Source organism: Nycticebus coucang, chromosome 24 (genome assembly GCF_027406575.1).
Source record: "Nycticebus coucang isolate mNycCou1 chromosome 24, mNycCou1.pri, whole genome shotgun sequence".
Taxonomy (NCBI): Eukaryota; Metazoa; Chordata; class Mammalia; order Primates; family Lorisidae; genus Nycticebus; species Nycticebus coucang.
In genome coordinates this window covers 1648689-1674399 of record NC_069803.1, presented here as the reverse complement: position 1 = coordinate 1674399, position 25711 = coordinate 1648689, and the positions used below count along the sequence as shown (strand labels likewise).

Sequence of the window (25711 nt, the reverse complement as noted above, 5' to 3'; positions counted from 1 at the left end):
AGACACTCCAGGGGTTTGCACCTGCCTGAATCGCGAGGAAGTCTGCCAGGCCCCCGCAGACTGCCGCTATCTAGCAGGAGGAGATGGGGCCTGACATCTTTGAGTGTTTGATGCAGGTGATGGGAAGGAGGTGTTCACTCAGGCTTAGCCCCGTCCCTGATGGATGCTGCTAACAGAACAGAACAGAACAGACAACTTTGTGAGGTTCTGTCTCTGTTTCTGTCGTCGCCTACAGGAGACGGGCTGTTTTGAGTTCAAACGTCTTTGCTGCTGGAGAATTGCGTCTGAACACCTCTCTGGGTCGGCCCCGCCCTGGAGGCTTCTGGGTTTGTGAGCCGTGTCACCGGTGGCCTCCTCTGGTTGCCCAGGGAGACAGGGGGTGTGGCCTCAGAATATCCAGAAGTGAGCGTTCTGCCGTTAAAGAAAAAACGGCTGTTGATCTACCCCCAGGGAACTGCTGCTCTGATGTGGGCACTCAGGCGACCCTTTTCTCCTCTGTCCCGCGCCCCAGAGTCAGCACTGAGCGGCCGCAGTTTGTGCTGGGTCCACACCCCTTAAGAGATCCCCCAAGAATCAGAACTCTTGGGGGATGGGCCCCCAGACCCGGATTGGGAGTGGGGCGGGGGGAAGCTAGAGTTTCATTCAGTTTCACGCAATACTACGGCCCGGGGAGGGCTCCTGCACTGCACCGCAGGGAAGTGCCGCCAAGGCTTGATTTCCCCTCAGCAGAGTGCCCTCTCCTCGCTCACGTGTCCCAGAGTCAGCGCTGACCTGACGCAGCTCAGGCACTGTGCACTCCCCTCGAGAAATCACCCAAGGAGCCGGACTCCTGGGGGATAGGCCCTCAGACCCCGAGTGAGAGTAGGGGCTCTCAGCTCTCAGCGGGGAGGCCAGAGTCTGATTCAGTCTTGGGCCCCGTATGCCCGGGGAGGGTTGGTGCACTGAACCGCAGGGAAGTGCGCGAGGCGTGACTCCCCCTCAGCAGAGTGCCCTCTCCTGGCTCACGTGTCCCAGAGTCAGCGCTGACCTGACGCAGCTCAGGCACTGTGCACTCCCCTCGAGAAATCACCCAAGGAGCCGAACTCCTGGGGGATAGGCCCTCAGACCCCGAGTGAGAGTAGGGGCTCTCAGCTCTCAGCGGGGAGGCCAGAGTCTGATTCAGTCTTGGGCCCTGTATGCCCGGGGAGGGTTGCTGTACTGCACCGCAGGGAAGTGCCGTGAGGCGTGACTCCCCCTCAGCCCGGTGCCCTCTCCTCACTCGCGCGCCTCAGAGTCAATGCTGACCAGTCGCAACTCGGGGACTGTCCACTCCCCTTGAGAAATCACCCAAGGATTCGAACTCCTGGGGGATAGTCCCTCAGACCCCGAGTGAGAGTAGGGGTTCTCAGCTCTCAGCGGGGAGGCCAGATTCTGATTCAGTCTTGGGCCCCCTATGCCCGGGGAGGGTTGGTGCACTGCACCGCAGGGAAGTGCCGCGAGGCATGACTCCCCCTCAGCCCGGTGCCCTCTCCTCACTCGGCGCGCCTCAGAGTCAATGCTGACCAGTCGCAACTCGGGGACTGTCCACTCCCCTTGAGGAATCACCCAAGGATCCGAAGTCCTGGGGGACAGGCCTCCAGACCTCAGTGGGCGGGAGGGGAGCGCCGGGGATTCAGGGTTGCCGGCAAAGGATTCCCAAAGTTTTATTCAGCCCTATGTCCGGCAGGAGAACACCACGGCACCCCAGTAGGGGAGGTAGGTCCAGTTTTTAGAAGGTCTCTCCCGTGGAGTGTAGTGGGAGGGCCTTTAATTTCTGCCCGCTTGTTCAATTGTGGGGCTCCAGAGCCGGTCTCATGGGGGAGGGGGACTCCCGTCCGCTTGGTGGTGGATTTTGTACCTTTTGTTTGCGTCCTTGTGATCACAACTTGCCTCAGCGGTGTTGATGTGCGTTCTTCAGCCTTCTCTCTTGGTGAGGCTCAAGTCCACCAGGATACTTACTAAATTCCTGTCCCTTAACTCTCCTTCTGAACGGGAGCCTTTGTTGAAAGCTGGCTTCAGTCCGCCATCTTGTCTCTCCACTGATCTGTTCTTGTTCTCCATTTCTCTTCCTCTTTGAGAGTTTGCGAGTGTTCAAAAGCTTTGTCTTCAATGTCAGAAATCCTTTCTTCTGCTTGTTCCTCTGTTACTGAGGGATTCTAGTGTATTTTTAAGATCTTTGAGGGCTGCAAATTCTTGCTTCAGTGCATGAAAATCTTGGGTGGTTTTGTCTTTAAATTTGTTAAATTCTTGAGACAATTTTTGAATTTCTCCTCAAATTTCTAATTCCGACTTTTGAATTGGTCTTAGAATTTCTAATTCCAAAATTTCCTCCATTCTATTAATCTTGTTTGCAATTCAAATTCTGAATTCTATTTCTGACATGGGATCTTCAGTTACATTTGCCACATGTTTCCTTGGGGGGGTTGATCTATTCTGGTTATTCATGTTACCAGAGTTTGTCCACTGATTCCCCCCCATGAATATTTTACACAGTTTTACTTTTCCCCTGATGCTTTGTTGAGGACTCATACAGTGCTATGGCCTGAGAAACTGGGGACCTGTTTGGTGTGGTGTAGCTAAGTGGTTCTGTCTTTTTTTCAGTTGATCTCTGTCCGACCCTAGTGAAGCAGTTACTCTGGGTTGAAGTCTCATCTGTGGAGAAATAGCAGCATTTATGTTACCCCACCTACCACAGGCAACAATTGGAAAAGGAAAATAAACCTTCCTGCAAACACACCCAGGGCACCACTTGAATAGTCCTCGGGTGATTGGCTCAGTTCATAAGGTCCAAATCAATTGTCTCAGTCAGAACCTGTCTCAGGTGGGAGATCTTAAAAGGTCTGTGGAAACTGGATCACAGAGGTCTGTTGACAACTCAAATATTTTGAACTCTGTTCATTTGTTTGTGTGGCACTCTGATCCATTCTCATGGGGGAGGGGACTCCTGCCTGCATGGTGATGGATTTTATATCTTTTGTTTTTATCCTTGGGGTCACTTCTCATCTCAGAGTGGTTGATGTGCATTCTTCAACCTTCTCTCTTGGTGCATCTCTAATCCACCAGGTTACTTGCTAAATTTCTTTCCTTTATCTCTCCTTCTGGTTGGGAGCCTCTGTGGAAAGCTGGCTTCAGTCAGCCATCTTGTCTTTGCCTCTCAAAATACTTTCTTTGGAGTCAAAGTTTGCCTCAGCAGGGAAGATGAGCAGTTATCTATCTCATCTCTCAGCTCTGCTCCCCTCCTGCAGGTTTGGTGGGTTTCTTCTGGTCATTATCTCTCTCTCTGGACTGGTGCTTCTATTGAGAGCTGGCTCCAATCAGCCATCATTTTCTGTTCCCCCTTGTTCTTGTTGAATGTGAAAATTGGAGTTAGAGAAAATAGCCAACCCAAAGGATTGAGCAAAACACCAAACTCATTGAGATCAAATGAGCAAATAAACAGATAAAAAGGCTACCAGACACGCAAGCCCACAGATGCACAAACAATCAGAATCACATAGACTTACAGAAAACAACAACAAAAGCTACAATAAAAATAATGATAATCATAACATAATTGAAAAAAGGTAAAAAACAAACAAAATGAATAAACAAAAAACCTCTAAAAATCTGATGCAAGCACTCTCAGAAACCATAAGAAGGGAAGGAGAGGAAGAGAGAAGAGAATAAGGAAAAAATGATGGTGTTCATAAGAAAGTTAAAAACGAAGAAAGAAAAAATAAAAATAGTGTGTGATGCCCCATGATCATATCAATGTACGCAGCTATGATTTAATAAATAAATAAATAAATAAAAAATAGAAAAAATAAAAATAAAATAATATAAAATATTTACTATAGATCCTCCAAGAAAATGATGAGGAAAAGAAAAAAAAGGTACCAACCACAAAAATATTATTCTTGTATATATGTAGAAATATCCATCTATATGTATGACATAGGGATCAACTTTCGTAGGAATATATTTATAATGCAACATACTTTCTGGACACCAGGTGGCGCTGTGAGTGGTCCCGGGCTCATACCTGGTTCACAGTTTACACTGTTACCACTGTAACCACCCTACCTGGCCGATCACCATTTTGGAGTTTCTGTAAAAGTTTATTATCTAATTATTGTCCAACCTCAGCTGCTCTGTTCTAGACAGCACTCCTATCTGACCTCCCAACTTGGTGCAGGAGTCCACACTTCACAAATCTATCCTCTCTGCTCCTATGTTCTCCTGTAAACTGGCAACTGCAATAGGCTGTGGGGGAAGGTGCTGGCTGCCGATGGTTTTAGATGCTGCTGACTCCCACGGCTGCAGCACACAGAGACCTTATCCTCAGTTTTTGTGGCTCAGAGTCTCACTTTTGAATCTGGACATTTGAGTCCAGCCACCCACCAGTTCACTGCACAGCCTGGACTGCCAGCCCACACCAATATTCCCCATCAGGAATGTTCCAGTCTATTTAATCACTCCTGTTGTTCTGGGGGAAGGTGTCCATCATTTCGGACAATTCAGAATGTCTGTTTCCTGGGTGGGATCCCTTCCCTTCAATTTTCCATTGGGTTGCTTAGCCTCTTGTGGCTCTCAGCGGGACCCCTTTCGGGTTGGTAAACTTGGCTCAGGAATAAATTTTCATCAATTGAGTTTTGCCAGGAATTGCAAGCTGCTGTCCTCTGTGAGGGAGGGGCCTGCTGGCCAGCATGGCCAAGCAAGGAAAATCTCTACAACAGAGTCCAGAGTCCGTCATTTTTTTTTTTTTTAGAAAAGATAAATTATTATTATTATTATTATTTTATTTTTGAGGATTCATTGAGGGTACAATAAGCCAGTTACACTGATTACAATTGTTAGGTAAAGTCCCTCTTGCAATCATGTCTTGCCCCCATAAAGTGTGACGCACACTAAGGCCCCACCCCCCTCCCTCCATCCCTCTTTCTGCTTCCCCCCCCCAAACCTTAATTGTCATTAATAGTCCTCATATCAAGATTGAGTACATAGGATTCATGCTTCTCCATTCTTGTGATGCTTTACTAAGAATAATGTCTTCCACTTCCATCCAGGTTAATACGAAGGATGTAAAGTCTCCATTTTTTTTAATGGCTGAATAGTATTCCATGGTATACATATACCACAGCTTGTTAATCCATTCCTGGGTTGGTGGGCATTTAGGCTGTTTCCACATTTTGGCGATTGTAAATTGAGCTGCCATAAACAGTCTAGTACAAGTGTCCTTATGATAAAAGGATTTCTTTCCTTCTGGGTAGATGCCTAGTAATGGGATTGCAGGATCGAATGGGAGGTCTAGCTTGAGTGCTTTGAGGTTTCTCCATACTTCCTTCCAGAAAGGTTGTACTAGTTTGCAGTCCCACCAGCAGTGTAAAAGTGTTCCCTTCTCTCCACATCCATGCCAGCATCTGCAGTTTTGAGATTTTGTGATGTGGGCTATTCTCACTGGGGTTAGATGATATCTCAGGGATGTTTTGATTTGCATTTCTCTAATATATAGAGATGATGAACATTTTTTCATGTGTTTGTTAGCCATTCATCTGGACTTAAATTTAAGGCATGAAACAATAAAAATCAAAGAAAGCATAGGCAAAACACTGGAAGATATTGGCCTGGGGGAAGACTACATGAAGAAGACTGCCATGGCAATTGCAACAACAACAAAAATAAACAAATGGGACTCCATTAAACTGAAAAGCTTCTGTACAGCTAAGGAGACAATAACCAAAGCAAAGAGACAACCCACACAATGGGAAAGGATATTTGCATATTTTCAATCAGACAAAAGCTTGATAACCAGGATCTATAGAGAACTCAAATTAATCCACATGAAAAAAGCCAACAATCCCTTATATCAATGGGCAAGAGACATGAATAGAACTTTCTCTAAAGAGTCCGTCATTTTAAATTACACCTCATATACAGCAATCCACCAATTCTCTGCGTGTCTCCAGCTGTCTGTCCACACCAATAATCCACATGGCAAAAAGGTCCAGACTCCTCTTCCTCTCACCTGATGACTTGGGAGAGGTGGGCTACACGTCCCTCCCATCTGCCATCATGCTCCGCCTCCTCCTTCCAAGCTTATGGAAAATCTCATCTGCACACTCCAGCTTCTGCCTGTTTTCTAGCAGTTATATCGACTGATGTTCTTGCCAGCAATCTGTCTTCCTTATTTCTTTGCCCTCAATCCCCACAGGGTTAGGAGCCTGAAGCTCTGCTCTGCTCACTTCATAGACACATATTGACCTTTCCAAACGATGTCCCTTGGCTATGCATTGGGTTTCCCAGGAAAAGGGTATGTTTCTCAAATCTTCTTAGGAGTGGCTAGCCCACTTATCAGACATGCCAGAACAAGTTTTTCACTATGACTTTTTTGCACTATGGGCCAAGCCTGCAAGGCAACTCTCCCACAATGGCTGTGCCCAGCCTGCAGCCAAACAATGAGAGCACTTGAGTGGCTCAGTCCTGGCCCCTGGTAACTGTTCAAAATCACTCACTCACTCTCCCAAGCTCTCCCAAAATAACTCAACCAAGTGCCCAGGTCCATAAACACCCCACAGGGCAGGGCTTCTCTGTCAGGAAACTCTCCTGACTTCAACTCTGGCTGCACCAATGGCCTCTGCCTGAATGTATGTACTTGCCACTTCTTCATTGTTTTTTTCCTCATCTTTGGGTCCTTAAGTGTCTTGCTGCCTCCCTGTGCCCCAGAAGGGAAGGGATGTTTCTGGGCAGAGTCCATAATCAGAGGTGCCTGGAGTCTTTTCTCCTCAATATCACCACAAATAGCTGTAAAGATTCTGATTCTATTCTCCCATCTTGCTCCCTATTATCTTTAATAATTAGTAAAAATGGTCCTTGAACAGGGTTTTGTATAATTAGGAAGTCATATTTTGCTTTGCAAAGAAAAACCCATATGAAATTTACATGAACAACCAATAAAGATTCTTTTTTTTAATTTAATTTTTAATTAAAATCTTAACTGTATACATTTATGGGGTACAATGTGATGACTCAATATACCATGTGTAATGCTTAAAGCAAACTGATTAAAATAACCATTACCTCACTTATTTTTTGTGGTAAGATATTCAAAATTTATTCTTAGTTACTTGAAATATACCCTTGCATTGTGCACATTAGTTGAGATCTCACCTAATGCCCTCCCTCCTCTTACCAATCACCACGACTCCTTTCCTTCCCTCTATCTCCCCTTCCCTCCTTCTTTCTGGACTATAATTGTGTTTTATCATTTGTATGAGTATGTAAGTATTTATATATTGGTTTCATATTTATATATTGGTTTCATAATGGTATTGAGTACATTGGATACCTTTTTTACTCCCATTCTTGAGATACTTTGCTAAGAAGAATGCATTTCAACTCCATCCAGGTGAACACAAAAGATGTAAATTCTCCATCTTTTTTATGGCTGAATATTATTCTATGGTATACATATACCATAATTTGTTAATCCATTCATGGGTTGATGGGCATTTGAGTTGCTTCCATGACTTGGCAATTAAGAAGTGGGCTGCAATAAACATTCTGGAACAAATGTCTTTGTGGTAAAATGATTTTTGGGTAGATATCTGGGTAGGTATCTAGTAATGGGTTTGCAGGATGAAATGTAAGGTCTATTTTAGTTTCTTGAGGATTCACATACATATTTCCATAAAGGTTGTGTTAGTACGCAATCCCACTAGCAGTGAAGAAGTGTTCTATTCTCTCTATGTCTACACCAGCATCTGCTGTTTTTTGTGATTTGGGCTAATCTTACTGGAGTTAGGTGATATTTCAAAGGGGTTTTGATTTGCATTTCTCTGGTGATTAAATATTATGAACATTTTTTTGCTGTGTTTATTGGCCATTCATCTGTCATATTTAGAGAAGTTTCTGTTCAATTATTTTTCCCACAAAGATATGGGATTTTTTGTTATTTTCTTATTGATTAATTAAAGTTCTTTGTAGATTCTAGTTATCAGACTTTTATTGGAATCATAACATGCATAAATCTTTTACCATTCTGAATATTGTCTATTTGCTTGAATTGTAGTTCCTTTAGCTGTGTGAAGACTTTTAGCTTGATAAAACCCAGTAATTTATTTTTGGTATGGCTTCAATTGCCAAGGGAGTCTTCGTTATAAAATATTTTCCCAGGCCAATATCGCCAAGCATTTTCCCTGTACTTTCCTCTAGCATTTTTATAGTTTCATGTATTAAATTCCAATCTTTTATGAGTGAAAATCAATTTCTGTTAGTGGTGAGGGATGTGGGTCAAGTTCCAGTCTTCTACATGTGGCTAACAAGTTCTCCCAGGTCCATTCATTAAATAGGGATTCTTTTTTCCAATGCATGTTTTTGTTAAGCTTATCAAAGATCAAATGATGATATGTGGCTGTGTTCATTCTAGATTCTCCATTTCATTCCATATATCTACATCTCTATTTTTGTACCAGTACCATGATGTTTTGATAAGTATAGATTTGCTATATAACCTGAAGTCTGGTAGCATGATGGCTCAGGAATAGTTTTCATTTTTAAGCATTGTATTGGCTTTTCAGGTTCTTTTTGATCCCACGTAAGACAAAGTCTTAGTTTTTCAAGTTATTTAAAGTATAATATTGGTGCTTTGATGGGGATTGTATTAAATCTGTAGATTGCTTTGAGTAGTATGGACATTTTAACAATGTTGATTCTTCTCAACCATAAGCAAGAACTTCAGATAGTAGATAGTTCCAGAAGCCCAGCGTGACTCAATCCAAATAAAACATCTCTTAGACACATTGTAATTAACTTTTACAAAGTTAATATGAAGGACAAAATCCTTCAAGCAGCCATGCATAAGAAAATATTATCTACTAGAGGAAAGATATCAGGATGACCACAGCCCTATAAACTGAAACTTTTCAAGCTATATAGGGATGGTCAACAACTTTCAACCTTCTAAACAAAACAATGTTCAGTCCAGGATCCTGTATTCAGGTAAAGTGAGTTTCATTTGTGATGGAGATATCAAATATTTTACTGACATCCATGTGTTAAAGAAATTTGCCATAACTACACCAGTTCTATAAGAAGGACTCAGACTCAGAACCATTCTTCATAACGACTAGCTGATATAAGTTACCAAAGTAAACTAACACAGAATTTAAAGAACAAAACCTTCCTTCCACAATGGTGAAAGGGATAAGAATATGCACGTGAACTCTGAAAAATAAGATGACCAAAACTTCAACAAAATTGATGATTCTCTCAAATAATATGAATGGCTTGAATTCTCCTCTAAAGAGGCAAAGGCTGGCTGACTTTATACAAAAACTCAGGCCCAATTTCTGTTGACTCCGTTGAACAAACCATACCTCAAAGGATATTACAAGATTCAGGTCGAAAGGATGGAAAACAGTCATCCAGGCAAACAGAAATCTGAAAAAAATCAGGGATTTCAATCTTATTTGCAGATACAATTGGATTAAAACCAATAAGAGTAAAGAAATAGAAGGATGGATACTAAATACTGGTCAAGGAAAACATACAAAATGAAGATCTTTCAATAATGAACAATTCTGTAACTTATCTCAATGCTCCTCAATTTATGAAACAAACTGTAACTGATGTGAACAATATGATATCTTCCTTCACTGTAATAGTTGGAGATTTTAACACCCCTTTGACAGCACGGGACTGATCCTCCAAGCAGAAACTAAACAAAGAAACAATGGGCTTAAACATTACATTAGAACAAATAGACTTAACGGACATATACAGGTTTCTTCATCCAAATAAAACTGAATACACATTCTTCTCATCAGCCAACAAATCATCCTCCATAGTTGATAATGTATTAGGACACAAGTCTAATATTAATAAATTTAACACAATAGAATTATGTCTTGTATCTTATCAGACCACATGGAATAAAAGTTGAACAGCAATGGAAAACTTCAATCTCAAACACATGGATGCTGGGTCAAAGATGATATTAAGAAGGAAATTATCAGTTTTTTGGAACAGAGTGATAATGAAGATACAAACTATGAAAACCTATTGGATACTGCAAAGGCAATCCTGAGAGGGAAATTTAAAGCATTAGAAGCCTTCATCAAGAAAACAAAGAGAGCAACTCATAACCTAATAGGCTATCTTAAGCAACAGGAAAAGGAAGAATATTCCAAACCCAAACCCAGAAGAAGAAAAGAAACAGGCAAAATGAGACCAGACTTAAATGAAATTAAAAACAAAATAATCATTCAGAAGACTAATAAAATAAAAAGTTTGTTCTTGATGTAAACATTCCAAATTGTATATAAAATCAGTACATTGTACCCCATAAATGCAGTAATGTGCACAGTTATGATCTAATAATAAGAATTAAAAAAGATTAATAAAAATTCTTATTCTGTGGACCCAAATATTTGGATACTGGCCAAAATATGCTTAGGAAGTTGTCAAAAGTCATAGCTTGTTTATTAAGCACTATCTATGTTAACCTCAAGTTTATCTCTTTTTTTAATTACACCAGTAAAGGAAAGTACCTCAGCGATATCACTGGTATATATATAACTGGTGTATATACATACATGTATCTATATCTCACTGATATATATATGTATATATGTACATATATGCACCATCTTTTTTTACATTATTCATGAAATTTTGTTTTTGTAAAATCTAGTAGCTATAGTGTAAGGTGAAATTGTGTCATTAGTATTTGTGTCATTTTGTTTGTGATGATGTTTACCCTTAATAAGATTGAAAATTTCAATAGATGTAAAATCACATTCTTTATTAGAGTGATTTATTACAAAGCTGATTTGTGTACCACCTCAATGAATGTAAATGCCAATACAACAGTTATATAAGAGTTTCTCAAGTTTAGCACTATTGAACTTTCGGACCAGATAATTCTTTGCTGTGAGACATGGATGTAGGGAGCTGCTGTGTGCATTGTAGTATGTTTAGCAGCATTCATGTCTTCTGCCAACTAGATATAATGAATGGAAACTTTTTGATTCTCCCTACTTGGATGAAGTTGGTACTACCTTCTAGTGCATAAAGGTCAGGGATGTTGCTAGATATCCTACAGTATACAGGAAAGTCTCTACAACGAAGCATTATGTGATAGTACTGAGTCTGAGATCTCTTCTAGAGAGGCCCCAGATTTGGCTGCTTGAACTTATTTAGACTTTGCAAACTGATTATCTTCCACATTGAAGTTTGAATAGTTATTGCAAAACCAAACTGGTATTGTCCCTTTTCAGTTTAAAGATACAATCTATCATAAACAATATTGCATGTGGATTTATATGGAAGTGTGACAAAAGTTGACCCTGTGCATAGATACTTTTCAAACTATAGAAGCATGATTATTAGGAAGGTATAAAAGATGTCCATGGTTATAGAATAGTTGCCCAAGAAGGAGAAGTAAATATTTCCTGATAATAATTAGCTAGCAAAGTATATTTGTTATTTTGGGGACAGCACATAGCACTAGAAAATTTAATTATAGTTCTTACACAAGGCCTAAGGATGCTTCGACTAATCTAGTTAAAGCTATATTGCTCTGGATTTAAGAAACAAGCTATAAACAGGTAATAGATTTTTGATGAGCTCTTGGTAGTTGCATAAATATTCATAGAATATTAGTTGAATTTTAAGGAACATAAAGAAATAACATTTATGATAATCTGAAAACTCTAGTAAAGGTGACTATTGAAGGCTACTTTGAGCTATTGACAGCATGTTTGGCCTCACAGTTGAGTGAACATTATGCTGAAATGTTTGAATTAGTAACATATACATATAAAGAACTCACTATTGCATAGAATTAAAAACCAGTTATTTACACAATAATTTAATTCCAGATATACTTAGAGCCCTCTTATATTTATTTTTTATTTTATTTTGTTATTTATTTATTTATGTGTATTTTTCTTTTTTCTTTTCTTTCTTTCTTTCTTTTTTTTTTTTTTTTTGAGACAGAATCTTACTATACTGCCCTGGGTAGAGTGTTGTGGCATCAACAAACTCAAACTCTTGGGTACAAGCAATTCTCTTGCCTTAGCCTCACTAGTAGCTCAGAAGACAGGTGTCTGCCACAACACCTGAATAGCTTTCCTATTTTTAGTAGAGACTTGGTCTTGGTCTTGCTCAGATTGGTGTGCAACTCCTGAGTTCAAGCATTCCAGCTGCATTTGCCTCCTAGAGCGCTAGGATTACAGGCATGAGCCACCATGCTCAGCCTGAAACTTTACATTTTTGAGATACTGATTTAACTTTGAGAGAATGTTCAGTGTACTATTTTTTTAATATATTGTAAGTTTACTCTGTTAAAGACAAATAGTGACCATATTTTGTCACACTAAACAATGTTGAACACAAAACTATTAAAATAATGAATTTAGTTTCAGATAGGTCTGAAAGAAAGCACATACATTACCATGTGCATTAGACACTACAAGAAATAAAGATGTAATTACTTTCAAGTAATATCCTTTTTTTTTTTTTTCTGGTTGATGTGATTGGTTCAGGAGTAACTTAATGCCTTTTCCATTAGGTTAGTCACAGTAGGTCTGAAGGTTTTTTCCTCTATGTTTACCTTCAAGGAGATACTGAGAAAAATATGTTTAAAAAAATGAAGTGGAAGAATAATGAATTGTTAGAAATTCTGAGTGTCTGGCTCGGTGCCTGTGGCTCAAGCGGCTAAGGCGCCAGCCACATACACCTGAGCTGCCGGGTTCAAATCCAGCCTGGGCCCACCAAACAACAATGATGGCTGTAACCAAAAACAGCTGGGCGTTGTGGTGGGCACCTGTAGTCCCAGCTACTTGGGAGGTGGAGGCAGGAGAATCGCTTGAGTCCAGGAGTTAGAGGTTACTGTGAGCTGTAATGCCACAGCACTCTAACCAGGGCAAAAGTTTGAGGCTCTGTCTCAAAAAAAAAAGTTCTCACTGTACTGCCCAGGTGGTTTAAATACTCCAAGGTGCCTTTTATTTTGATGTCAGTAGTTTTTATGAGAGACATGACAGTACACTATATAAAAAATACTTTATTGACAGTCTGTCTTTAATGGTGAATCCTTTTAGGAATTCCAAGGAAAGACAGGGTTTGATAAATGCTATTGAAGTAACATTTGATAAGATTTGAACTTATTTGCTTTATGCTAATATGGGGCATTGGCAATTTCAAAAATGTTTTTACTTCTGCTAGATTTGGATTTGTTCATTTTTCCTTTTCCAGTTTCTTGAGACATGTCATTAGAATGTCAATTTGCAATCTTCCTGTCTTTTTGTTGTAGGCATGTATGGCCATGAATTTTCCCCTTAGGACTGTTTTTGCTGAATCCTACAGGTTTTAATAACTCATGTCACCTTTTTTCAGTCATTCAGTTTGAGGAATCTTTTGATTTTTATTATGATTTTATTGTTGATCCAATAATTGTTCAACAAGAGGTTGTTTAATTTCCATGACTTTGTGTAGAATTGGGTATTTCTCTTGGTGTTTATTTCTAGTTTTCACTGTGATCTGAGAAGATGTATGGTATTATTTCAATTGTTTTGAATTTGTTGAGCTATGATTTGTGGCCCAAAATATAATCAGTCTTGGAGAATGTTTCATGTGCTGATGAGAACAATGTATATTTTAGCAGTTTTGTAGGTAAAATGTTCTGTAAATGTCTTTCAGGTTCATTTTTCTAGAGTTCTATTTACTCCTTTGTTTATGTACTTATTTTCTACTTGGAGGTTCTATCCAGTTCTGTCAGTGGGGTATTTAAAGCCCTGGCAATGACAATGCTGCTGATTATCTCATTGCTTAGAGCTTGTATGGTTTACTTTATGAATATGGATGCTCCTATGTTAGGTGAATAAATATTTAGGATTTTTATGTCTTCTTTTTTATTAAATCATAACTGTGTACATTAATGCATTTATGGGGTACAAATTGCTGATTTGATATGCAATGTGGAATGCTTACATCAACTATTTAACATAACCATCACCTCACTTACTTATTTGTTGTAGTAAGACATTTTATACTCTACTCTTCATAGAAATATACCATTGCATTATGCACTTTAGATGAAGTCCCACCAAATACCCTCCCACCTCCCAGCCTTTGCCCTCCCTTTCCCTCCTGTTCCTCCTTCTTTCTGGACTATAGTTGTGTTTTTTAATCATTTGTATGAATGTGTAGGTAATTATACATTGCTTTCATTATAGTATTAAGTACATTGGATACTGTTTCTTCCATTCTTGAGATACTTTACTAAGAAGAATATGTTCCAGCTCTATCCAGGTAAACATAAAAGATGTGAAGTTTCCATCTTTTTTTATGGCTGCATAGTTAGTATTCCATGGTATACATGTACCACAATTTGTTCATCCATTCAGGGACTGAAGGGCACATGGGCTGCTTCTATGACTTAGAGATTATGAATTGTTCCCTTTACCATCATATAGTGACCATTTTTGTAGAAGGACAAAGGTCCATTTTCTGTAGCTTCTTTCTGCTGGGGGTGTGAACATAGGCTGTATTTAGCACTGAAGGAATAAAAATCTCTGGAAACCTGGTTTAAAGGGCCCAGAAACAGTAGGGTTTTATGTTCTGGAGAAGCTGGTGAGATAGGTTGAAAGCCTTGAATTAGCATCAAATTGAATTGAAATTACTTTAACATAGAAGATACAGATTTTATATAAAAATCTATAAAAAGTGTGCCCCACAGACAGAACAGAGGCAAGCTCTCCTTACAGAAGACAACTGACTTCCAGTTTCCTGTCGCTCTTCTATTTAATCAACAACTTAATTACAGGATAAATAAGGGAGGAATATTCATTGATAGAATGGTGTTCCTCCTCTGTCTCAGTTCTAACTGGTGGGAACTTGCCCTTTCTCTCTTTTGATTATGGCAATTTGAAATCTTGTTTTGAAATTTCCTGACTCATTTAATGCTGCAACAATGCCCAAAGCAATGCATAAAGCAGTACCTGCCATTTTTCTGTCTCATTCCTATTTTATTCCAGAAGGTATATATTTATCATATCTTCCATAAGCTAGGGGCTGTTTTATTACATTTTGATACCCTTGAATTCCTCTGGACATTCTAGTGATGCACAGAGGCTGGAATATTTTTACATTGAAATATTTTAAGGGACTGTCTCACTTAACCTTTATTGTCTCCCTGCTTCAGGTATTTAACTGAAGAAGGATAAAATGATGCTTTCTGTTAATTGTGTATTTTATACACCTCAATTTTGAGGCCCCTATAGACCAAATTTATGAGTAGCAACTTACAGTATTCATGGGCACTGGGCTTAACATCACCAGTAGTAGGACGCTAGGTTTCCTTATCCATAAACAGAAACACAAATACCTGCCTACCTTCATCATAAGCCTATTCTGGGAATCAAATGTGGGAAAGCACTAACTTGTAAAACACGAGAAATTAAGAACTAAGGTGGACAATTACATAAAAGTCCACAAAATAAATTCCCTTTCCAAATTATTTTTACTCCTTCATTGGGGGAAGGAAAAAAAGGAAGAGAAAAGAATAGAAAACACAAAACAAATAAAACAAGTCATTGACTTATGTGGACTTTTGGGGGGGGGAGAATCCAAGCTGCTAGTAATACTCTTTCTCTGAGTCTCCCCCAAGAGCTTTATTGGCAGCTCCTAATGACTAGCCCTGACATTGTCTTTCACAGGATGGGCTGTGAAACCCTAGGCTCCAGGGGGCACAGAAACTTCAGACACCTCTGTGAGAATCAAAGATCTGTCCTAAAATGTTCCAATCTTAACTTCCAATCACTGCCTTACTTAAATTGTGCTTTCTGGTTTTGTGACTAAAAAGCTCAGTTCAAGGTCCACAAAATGGAAGCAGGTAGAGGAGCGCTGCTGCCAAATATTCCTGGAGGGTCCCTGGAGAATTAGGTGAGGGAATCACTAGGGCAGACATCATCATCCTAGGAGAAAAAGAAAATCCTGGCCAGGAGGGCATTGGCCCAAGGAGTGGGGCCTCTGGAGTTAAAAAACAGGCAGAAAGTCCTGCCATCCTAAGCCTCAAAACATTGAGGCAAAAAAGAACACAAAGAGGATACTGGATCGTTGAGTTGTGAGAAATCCAAGGAGAATATCTTACACTTCTTTTCCCTCCGTTCCTTGAGCAGGTGTCAGGAAATGCTATCTGATTGGAGAGGGCTTGTGCCCTTCACAGTGAAGCAGGGTTATAAACAACGTCCTTTCCTTCTCCAAAATTTTAGCATTTTATTCAAATTTGTTCATAATAGACTTCTTGCTTTAATTTTGGTTTTTGAAAACTATTGAATTGAGATGATATTTATTTTGATTCTTGAGCTTATATTTAAAGTTTGATTCATTCCACATGGCAAATCCACACTGAATACCTCATCCTTTAACTGTGGTATGTTACAAAACTGATGATGCTGTGTTATACTTGCATGAATATGATTAATAATACTTATAACTTGTTGCCAAGTGTCACTTAAAATAGTAACTTATTACAGAGATTTTGCTGTTACAAGATACAATGAAAAGTGATGAGAGCATCTGTATCTGTTAATACTTTCATGTGTACAATAAACTCTTAATGTTTTCCTGTCAAAAAAGAAAATGGCTCAAAAAAGTTTGAGCCATTCTAATCCCAGCCCTGTATATAATTTGGGAAACTTGGAAATTTAAATTAGATTTAATCAAAGAAGTATTTTGTTTGGAGCAAAGAAAATAAAAACTAATCACTTATTGGGTGAGTTAAAGAGTAGCTCTCTTCAAAAAAAAAAAAAAAAAAAAAAGAAGGTTGTTGGCAGTGAATTCCATACACAAATCTATCTAACCTGTTTTGTAGCATCTTGTATATGTATGGAATGTGTCCTTCGGGAGAGTGAAGTTTACAGATCCATGTTCTCCAAGTATGAACAACTGTGAAATTGTTAAAGTGAGCTCCCTGATCAATTAATAGTGTTAATGATAAATACAAAAATCTCTATTTTTGTTACATGATCAATGCAATCCATCCCTAAACCACCAAGTCCAAGTGATGGTACAGTTATTATATACATTTGAATTCTTCATAATTTTTAAATTAAACACAATTATATCAAAGAGCTGAAATAGGTAAGAATTTTCATCTGTTCTAATTTTTTTATTTTTTATTAAGTCATAACTGCATACATTAATGCATTTATGAGGTACAGTGTGCTGATTTGATATACAATATGGAATGCTCACATAAATGATTAACATAATCATCTCCTAGCTTACTTATTTGTTGTGGTAAGACATTCATATTTTATTCTCAATAGTTTAGAAATGTATCATTACTACCCATTCTAATTTTAAAATTAGTTATTAGTATATAGGGAAACAGATGAAGATTCTAGCATAAATAATTTAATCAAATGTTCTTTGGGTTTGCCATTATCAAGGCACTATACATATTATTTCTCTACTGTTTTTTTTGGAATAAGGTTAAACTATATTTTCACATTAGGAAGGAAACTAAAGCAGGATGTGAACAATTCATAGGAAATAAAGAAGGCTATAGCTGCTTACTTTCTAACAATACTGAAAACATACTTGTTGCTGTTTACTTTCTTTTTGATACAGAACATAATTTTCCAGGTCTTTAATCCTACCTCTACTGTCAACGACATTTTAGTACTGGGTAATTACAAAATTTCCAGGGATTGCGTTATGATTTACTGATTGAGTTTATAGTTTCTGTAATATAATTGAAATTCTATATTGTAATTTACTTAAGTTTCCTGTTTTTAGGTTCGAAAGGTGGTTCATTTCCTTGTTTTGAAGAAATAAATTCCAGAGGAGATAGATTTGGAAACTGTGGTGAAGGATATTGTTATTTTCAGTATGTATTTCTATAATTTTGTTTAGTATAGGGCTATAGATTGCTAAAATCTTAGAAGATATTCTGTAAAGGGTAAAATGACATTTTGGGGGGTAGGTTTTCTTTGTTATATAATCTAGGCTGAACAATATTATCCAATGACTATAATAGCATGTGTTCAGCGCCTATAATGTTAAACAATAATCATAAAGATGGATTCTCTTTATTGTTGAGATGATCTAGACATTCTTTTATGGATTATATATATATTTCAATTATATAGTGGTTTCTACATATGTATTTATAAACACCAGCTAGTATATGTATAGGACAAATCCAGGCTGTAAGATTGTAAAAATCATTAATTTTCCCTTTCCAATTGCCTTATAAAATAAGGCATGAGATAGTGTGTTCAAAAAAACTACTGAGATTATAAAATTGTTGAAATCTGAATTTCAATTAGTAAAATATTCAATGTATCTATATCAGCAACCTATCTTATTTCAATAAATAAAACATAACTTTATAACTTTGTTATAAACATAAAAGTTTATGTTTTTATAAATAGAACTTTATAACTGATTTCAATAAGTTAAAACATAACTTTATAACTTTTTTTTCTTTTTTATGCTTCTAGTAATACTCTATGTGGAAAATTAGTTTGTACATGGCCATTCAGAGAATTAGTATCACATCCAAATTTATCTGTGGTTTATGCACATGTGAGAGATGAAACATGTGTGTCTGCATATCTACCCATACCAAACACTGTTAAAGGAGAAAGCCAAGAAACGTTTGTAGCAGATGGCTCCATGTGTGGTCCGGATATGGTAATTAGAATGACAAAATTTCAAGTTTTTAAAAATTACTTTTATGGTTATACCCATTTTTTTACAATAAACTAACTGTTGCTTTTTTCCCTTTTTTTGACTTATTTATTTGTTTATTTTATTAAATCATAGCTATGTACATTAATGCCATCATGGGGCACCATGTGCTGGTTTTATATACAATTTGAAATATTTTCATCAAACTGGTTAACGTAGCCTTCCTGGCATTTTCTTAGTTATTGTGTTAAGACATTTATATTCTACATTTAGTAAGTTTCACAGGTACCCTTGTAAGATGCACCATTTACATGGATGAAGCTGGAACATATTTTTCTTAGCAAAGTATCTCAAGAATGGAAGAAAAAGTAAAAACTGTGATCAGCCCTACTGTGAAACTAATTTATAGCTTTCATATGAAAGCTACAACCCAATTATAGCCTAAGATTTTTCCATTTTTTTATCGTGATAAAAATATACACAACATAAAAATTACTATATTAATCATTTTGAAGTGTATAGTTCAGTGGTATATATGTTCATAATGTTGCACCACCATCACCACCATTCATCTTCATAACTCTTTTTTTTTTTTTTTGTAGAGACAGAGTCTCACTTTATGGCCCTCGGTAGAGTGCCGTGGCCTCACACAGCTCACAGCAACCTCCAACTCCTGGGCTTAAGGGATTCTCCTGCCTAACTCTTTTAATGTTATAAAATTAAAAATCTATACACATTAAACGATTGCCTCCCATTACCTTCTTCCCCGGCCCCTGACAACAGCCACTCTACTCTCTGTCTCTATTAATTTGAATGCTATAGGTACCTCACATAAGTGGAATCATACATTATTTGTCTTTTTGTGACTGGATTATTTCACTTAGCATAAGTTTGTAATGTTCATCTATGTTATAGTATAATTTAAAATTTTCTTTTTAAGACTGAATAATATTCTACTGGATATACATATATATATATTTGTGTGTATATACAACTATATACACATACCACATTTTGCTTATGCATTCTGTGTCAATGGATATTTGGTTTCCTTCCAAGTTTTAACTGTTTTAAATTATGCTAATATGATCATGGTAGTACAAATATCTCTTCAAGACCCTTATTTCAATTCTTTAGGTATGTACGTGAAAAAGAATTGCTGGATTATATGGTAGTTCTATTAGTTTTCCTTTTTTATCCTCTTAATTTTTTTATTAAATTGTAAATGTGTAAATTAATGAATTTATGGGGTACAATGTGCTGATTTTATATACAATTTGGAATGCTTACATCAAACTGGTTACCATAGCTTTCACCTCACTTACTTAATTATTGTGGTAAGACATTTACACTCTACTCTTAATAGATTTGACATGTACCCTTGCAATATGTACCATAGCCGAGGTCCCACTGATTACCATTCCCTCCAGCAGGCCTTCCTCCTCCCCTCCCCTTGTCCTCCTTTTCCCTTCTTCATCCTGGGCTATAGTTGTGTTTTATCTTTCATATGAAAGTGTGGCTGATTATATACTGGTTTCATAATAGTACTGGATACTTTTTTTTTTTTCCATTCTTGAGATACTTTACTAAGAAGAATGTGTTCCAGCTCCATCCATGTAAACATAAAAGAGGAAAAGTCTCCATCTTTATTTAAGGCTGCATAATATTCCCATATATATATATATTTTTTTTTGTGTGTGTGTGTGTGTGTGTGTGTGATCTCACAGTTTATTAATCCATTCATGGGTTGATGGCATTTGGGCTTCTTCCATGACTTGGAAATTATGAATTGGGCTGAAATAAACATTCTGGTGCAAATATCTTGATTTTTGGTCTTCTAGATATATACCTAGTAGAGGAATTGCAGGATCGAATAGCAGGTCTACTTTTAGTTCCCTAAGCGTTCTCCTAACTTCTTTCCAAAAGGGACATATTAGGTTACATTCCCACCAGCAGTGCAGAAGTTAAAAATGCTCATCATATTTAATCATCAGAGAAATGCAAATCATAACCACTTTGAGATATCATCTAATTACAGTAAGAGTAGCCCACATAACAAAATCCCAAAACTACAGATGTTGGCATTGATGTAGAGAAAAGGGAAAACTTCTGGTAGTTCTATTTGTAATTTTTAAAGAACTTTCATACTTGTTTGTGCACCACTTTTCATTTCTACCAGCAGCATGTAAAGGTGACATCCTCACATTTGTTTTTTTTTTTTTTTTTTTGTAGAGACAGAGTCTCACTTTATGGCCCTCGGTAGAGTGCCATGGCATCACACAGCTCACAACAACCTCCAACTCCTGGGCTTAAGCGATTCTCTTGCCTCAGCCTCCCGAGTAGCTGGGACTACAGGTGCCCGCCACAACGTCCAGCTATTTTTTGGTTGCAGTTCAGCCGGGGCCGGGTTTGAACCCGCCACCCTCGGTATATGGGGCTGGCACCTTACCAACTGAGCCACAGGTGCCGCCCCTCACATTTGTTATTTTCTGCATTTTGGTAGTAGTTATTCTAACAGATGTGACATGATACCTCACTAGGGTTTTGATTTGCATTTCCCTAATGATTAGTAATGTCTAGAATCTTTTCATGGGCTTATTGGACAATTGTATATATTCTTCAAGGAAATAACTATTTCAAGTCATTGGCCCATTTTGAATCATTTTGGGTTGTTGCTGTTGAGTTCTAGGAATTCTCTATATATTTTGGATATTACTGATCTATTAGATATATTATTACCAAATATTTTCTCCCACTCTGTGGGCTGCCATTTTATTTTGTTTATAGCATCTTTAAATGCGCAATTATAGTATTAGTATTGCATGCATTGGACACCACCTGCTATTCCATTCTTTTGATACTTGACAAGAAGAGTGTTCTTCAACTCCAACCAGGAAAATACAAGTGATGTAAAGTCTCCATCTTTTTAAATAGCTGAATAGCATTCCATATTGTATGTGTGTGTTTGTGTGTGTGTACCACAGTTTACTAAACTATTAATGAGTTGGTGGACACTTGGATTGCTTCTATGTATGGTGATTGTGAATTGAGTTGTGATGAACATTTTAGTGCAAATATCCTTAGGGTAAAATGTTTTTACCATTTTTTTTTTTGTACGAAAGGTTTTTATTGGTGAAGGGGGGATGTTGCAGGACAACACCAAGGAGGAGTGAGGAAAGAAAGAGAGAGAGGGGAGAAAATAGAAAGAGAGGAAAGGGGGAGAGAGACGGAGACCAAGAAAGAGAGAGACAGAGAGAGAGGAGAGAGAGAGGTTTTTACCATTTTTTGAAATCAAATTAGTCTGTTTTTACTTTTCTTGTATTTTTCCTGTCATGTTCAAAAAAAATCACTGGCACAATCAATGTTGTGAAGCTTTTGACTTAGTTTTATTCTAAGAATATTAGAATTTTAAGGTTTTTCACTTAGATCTAGGATCCATTTGCGTACATGTTTGTATGTGTGTTAGGTAAGCATGCAATTTTGTTCTTTAAATGGGGATATCCATTTTCTCCCACATCATTTATTGAAAATACTATTTTCTCCCTTGAATGGTGTTGACATCCTTGTCAAAAATCATTAGATCACGTATGAAAGGATTTATTTAGGTTGTCTCTGTGCTATTTCATTGGTAATATGCCTGTCGTTATGCCAGTATCACATTATTTTTATTCCTGTAGCTTTCTAAGAATTTTTGGAAATGGGAAGTGCAACTCCTTCAACTTTGCTCTCTCTCTCTCTCTCTTTTTAAAGATTGCTTAGGTATATGGGGACCCTTTAAGTTACTTATAAATCTTAGTATAGATTTTTCTAACTCTACAAAAAATTATTGGAATTTTGATGGTAATTTTTACTGAATTTGTAGATCACTTTGAGTTATATATACACTAAACAACAATGTCTTCAAATCCAAGAATATGAAATATAATTCCACTTATTTATGTCTTCCTTAATTTATTTGAATAATATTTTGTAGTTTTTGTATTACATGTACAAGTTGTTAGCTCCTCAGTTACATTACTTCTTTAGTACTTTGTTATTTCTGATGCTGACATCAGTGGAAAGGTATTTGTAATTTTTCTTTCAGATTATTCATTGTTAGTATATAGAAATGCAACCACTACTTGTATGTTGATTTTATTTTGCCACTTTGATGAATTTCTTTATGAATTATAAATTTATGGTTTAATCTTGAGTGATATCTACCTGTAAAGAACTGTCATCTGTCAGAGATTTTTTATTTCTTTCTTTTCAATTTGGATACATTTCTTTAAATTTCAGGTTAATATGAGGGTACAAATGGTTAGGTTACATTGTTTGCAGTTGTTAGGTACAGTTCAAGTTGTATTTGAACTCTTTACCAAGGGGGTGTGCTGTATACCTTTCCTTTGTTCCATTAGGTAAGAGTTTACCAATCCCTCCTCGCTTCCCACACTTCTACCCACTTGAATTTAATTTTGATTTACTTCCACATGGGGGTGTGTTTCTTTATATATTGGTTTCATATTAGTATTGCATGCATTGGACACCACCTGCTATTCCATTCTTCTGATACTTGACCAAGAAGAGTGTTCTTCAACTCCAACCAGGAAAATACAAGTGATGTAAAGTTTCCATCTTTTTAAATAGCTGAATAGCATTCCATATTGTGTGTGTGTGTGTGTGTGTGTGTGTACCACAGTTTACTAAACCATTAATGTGTTGGTGGACACTTGGATTGCTTCTATGTATGGTGATTGTGAATTGAGTTGTGATGAACATTTTAGTGCAAATATCCTTAAGGTAAAATGATTTTGTTTTTCTGTGTATATACCAATATATGTTATTATTGGCTTATATGAAGGCTACTGATTTGTGGACATTTATTTCTATCCAAACACCTAGTAATGGTGTTGTGGGATCAAACGGAGGGTCTATTTTTAGCTCTTTGAGGATTCTCCAAAGTTCTTTCCAAAGAGACTGTATTAGTTGGCAGTCCCATCAGCAGTGTAAAAGTGTTCCTTCTACTTACGTACATGCCAGCATTTGCAGCTTTGAGACTTTGTGATATGGGCTATTCTAACTGGGGTTTTGTGACATTTCAGTGTGGCTTGGATTTGCATTTCTCTGATGGTAGGGACTATCAGCATTTTTTCTTTTTCTTTTTCTTTTTATTAAATCATAGCTGTGTACATTAATGCAATTGTGGGGTACAATGTACTGGTTTTATATACAATTTGAAATGTTTTCATCTAACTGGTTAACATAGCCTTCACAATATTTTCCTAGTGTTAAGACATTTATATTCTACATTTAGTAAATTTCACATGTACCCTTGTAAGATGCACCATAGGAGTGGTCCCACCAATTACCCTCACTCCACCCTTCCCCCTCCCCTCCTTACCCTTCCTTATCCCTTTTCCCCATATTCTTGGCTATATTTGGGTTATAGCTTTCATATAAAAGCATTTTTTCATGTGTTTGTTGGTCATATGTCTGTCTTCGAAGAAGTTTCTTCTCAAGTCTCTTGCCAATAATAAATGAGATTTTTTTCTCTTTTCTTGTTGATTAATTTGAGTTTTCTGTAGGCTGTAGTTATCATCCCTTTATTAGATTCATGGCATGTGAATATCTTCTCCTGTTGTGAAGGCTGTTTGTTTGCCTTGGTTTTTGTATTCTTAACTGTGTGAAAGTTTTTTAGCTTGGTAATGTTCCATTTATTTATTTTTGGTGTTGCTCCACTTGCCAAGGGGTGGTCTTCTTCATAAAATCTTTTCCCAGGCAGATTTTGTCAACAGTTTTCCTTAAACTTTCTTCTCATATTTTTACTGATTCTTGCCTTAAATTTAAACATTTTATTCAGCAAGGGTCAATTTTTGTCAGTGCTGAGAGACGTGGATCCAATTTCAAAATTATATATATATGGCTAACCAGTTCTCCCAGGACTATTTATTAAACAGGGGTATTTTCCCCAGTGTATGTGTTTGTCCGGTTTGTCAAAGATCAGATTTTGATATGTGGTTAGGTTCATCTCTAGGTTCTCTATTATATTGCATAGATCTATATTTCTATTTGTGTGTGTGTGTGTGTGTGTGTGTGGGTGTGGGTGTGGGTGTGCGTGCACATGCACCAAGTACCATGCTGTTTAGATCATTGTAGATCTGTAGTATAACCCAAAGTCTGGTAACTTGATGCCTCCAGATTTTTTTTTTTTTTAGTTTCTTAAAATTGTATTGACTACTTTTTTTTTTTTTTCTGGTTCTGTATGAAACAAAGTACTATTTTTCAAGTTTTTCAAAGTATGACCTTCAGACTTTGACAATTCAGGAATTAAAAATTAAATCTGTAGATCACTTTGGGTAATATGGACATTTTAACAATGTTAATTATTCCCAGCCATGAGAATGGTATGTTCTTTCATTCGTTTGTGTCTTCTGCTATTTCTTTTCTCAGGGTTTTATATTTCTCTTTATTGAGATCCTTCACATCGTTTTCTTTTTATATATTCCCTGATATTTTATTTTCTTTGAAGCTACTGTGAAAGATATTGTGACTTTGCTTTTATTTTCAGCTTGATTATTATTGGCTTATAGGAAGACCACTGATTTGTGGACATTTATTTTCTATCCCAAGACATTACTGTATTTCATGATCACTGCTAAGAGCTTAGGGGTTGAGTCTCGGGATTTTCTGTGTATAATATCATGTCATCTGCAAATAGAGGTAGTTTCACCTCGTCTGTCCCCATTTGAATACTCTTGATAACCTTCTCCTGCCTGATTGCCTTGGCTAGGACTACATTGAATCACAGTGGTGACATTGGGCATCTTTTTCTCATTCCAGTTATAAGTGGAAATGCTTTCCATTTTAATCTATTCAGTATGAAATTGGCTGTTGATTTGTCCCATCTATTGTATTTTCTGAAGTGTTCTTTTAAGGAAAGTATGCTGATTTTGTCTATTTTTTCTGTACCTATTGAGAGGATTATATGGTCTTTGTTTTTGCTTTTATTTATGTGGTGAATTACATTCATGAGTTT

General features: G+C 37.3%; 1 protein-coding gene across 1 annotated transcript in view; it reads left to right on the top strand.

The window, feature by feature from the left end:
- Positions 1–25711, top strand: part of LOC128576585 (disintegrin and metalloproteinase domain-containing protein 5-like) — a 222359-nt gene that overhangs the window by 158287 nt on the left and 38361 nt on the right. The window contains exons 15-16 of the mRNA XM_053578830.1: positions 17800–17890; positions 18507–18699. Coding sequence (XP_053434805.1) covers positions 17800–17890; positions 18507–18699 — 284 coding nt within the window. The remainder of the gene's footprint in view (positions 1–17799; positions 17891–18506; positions 18700–25711) is intronic.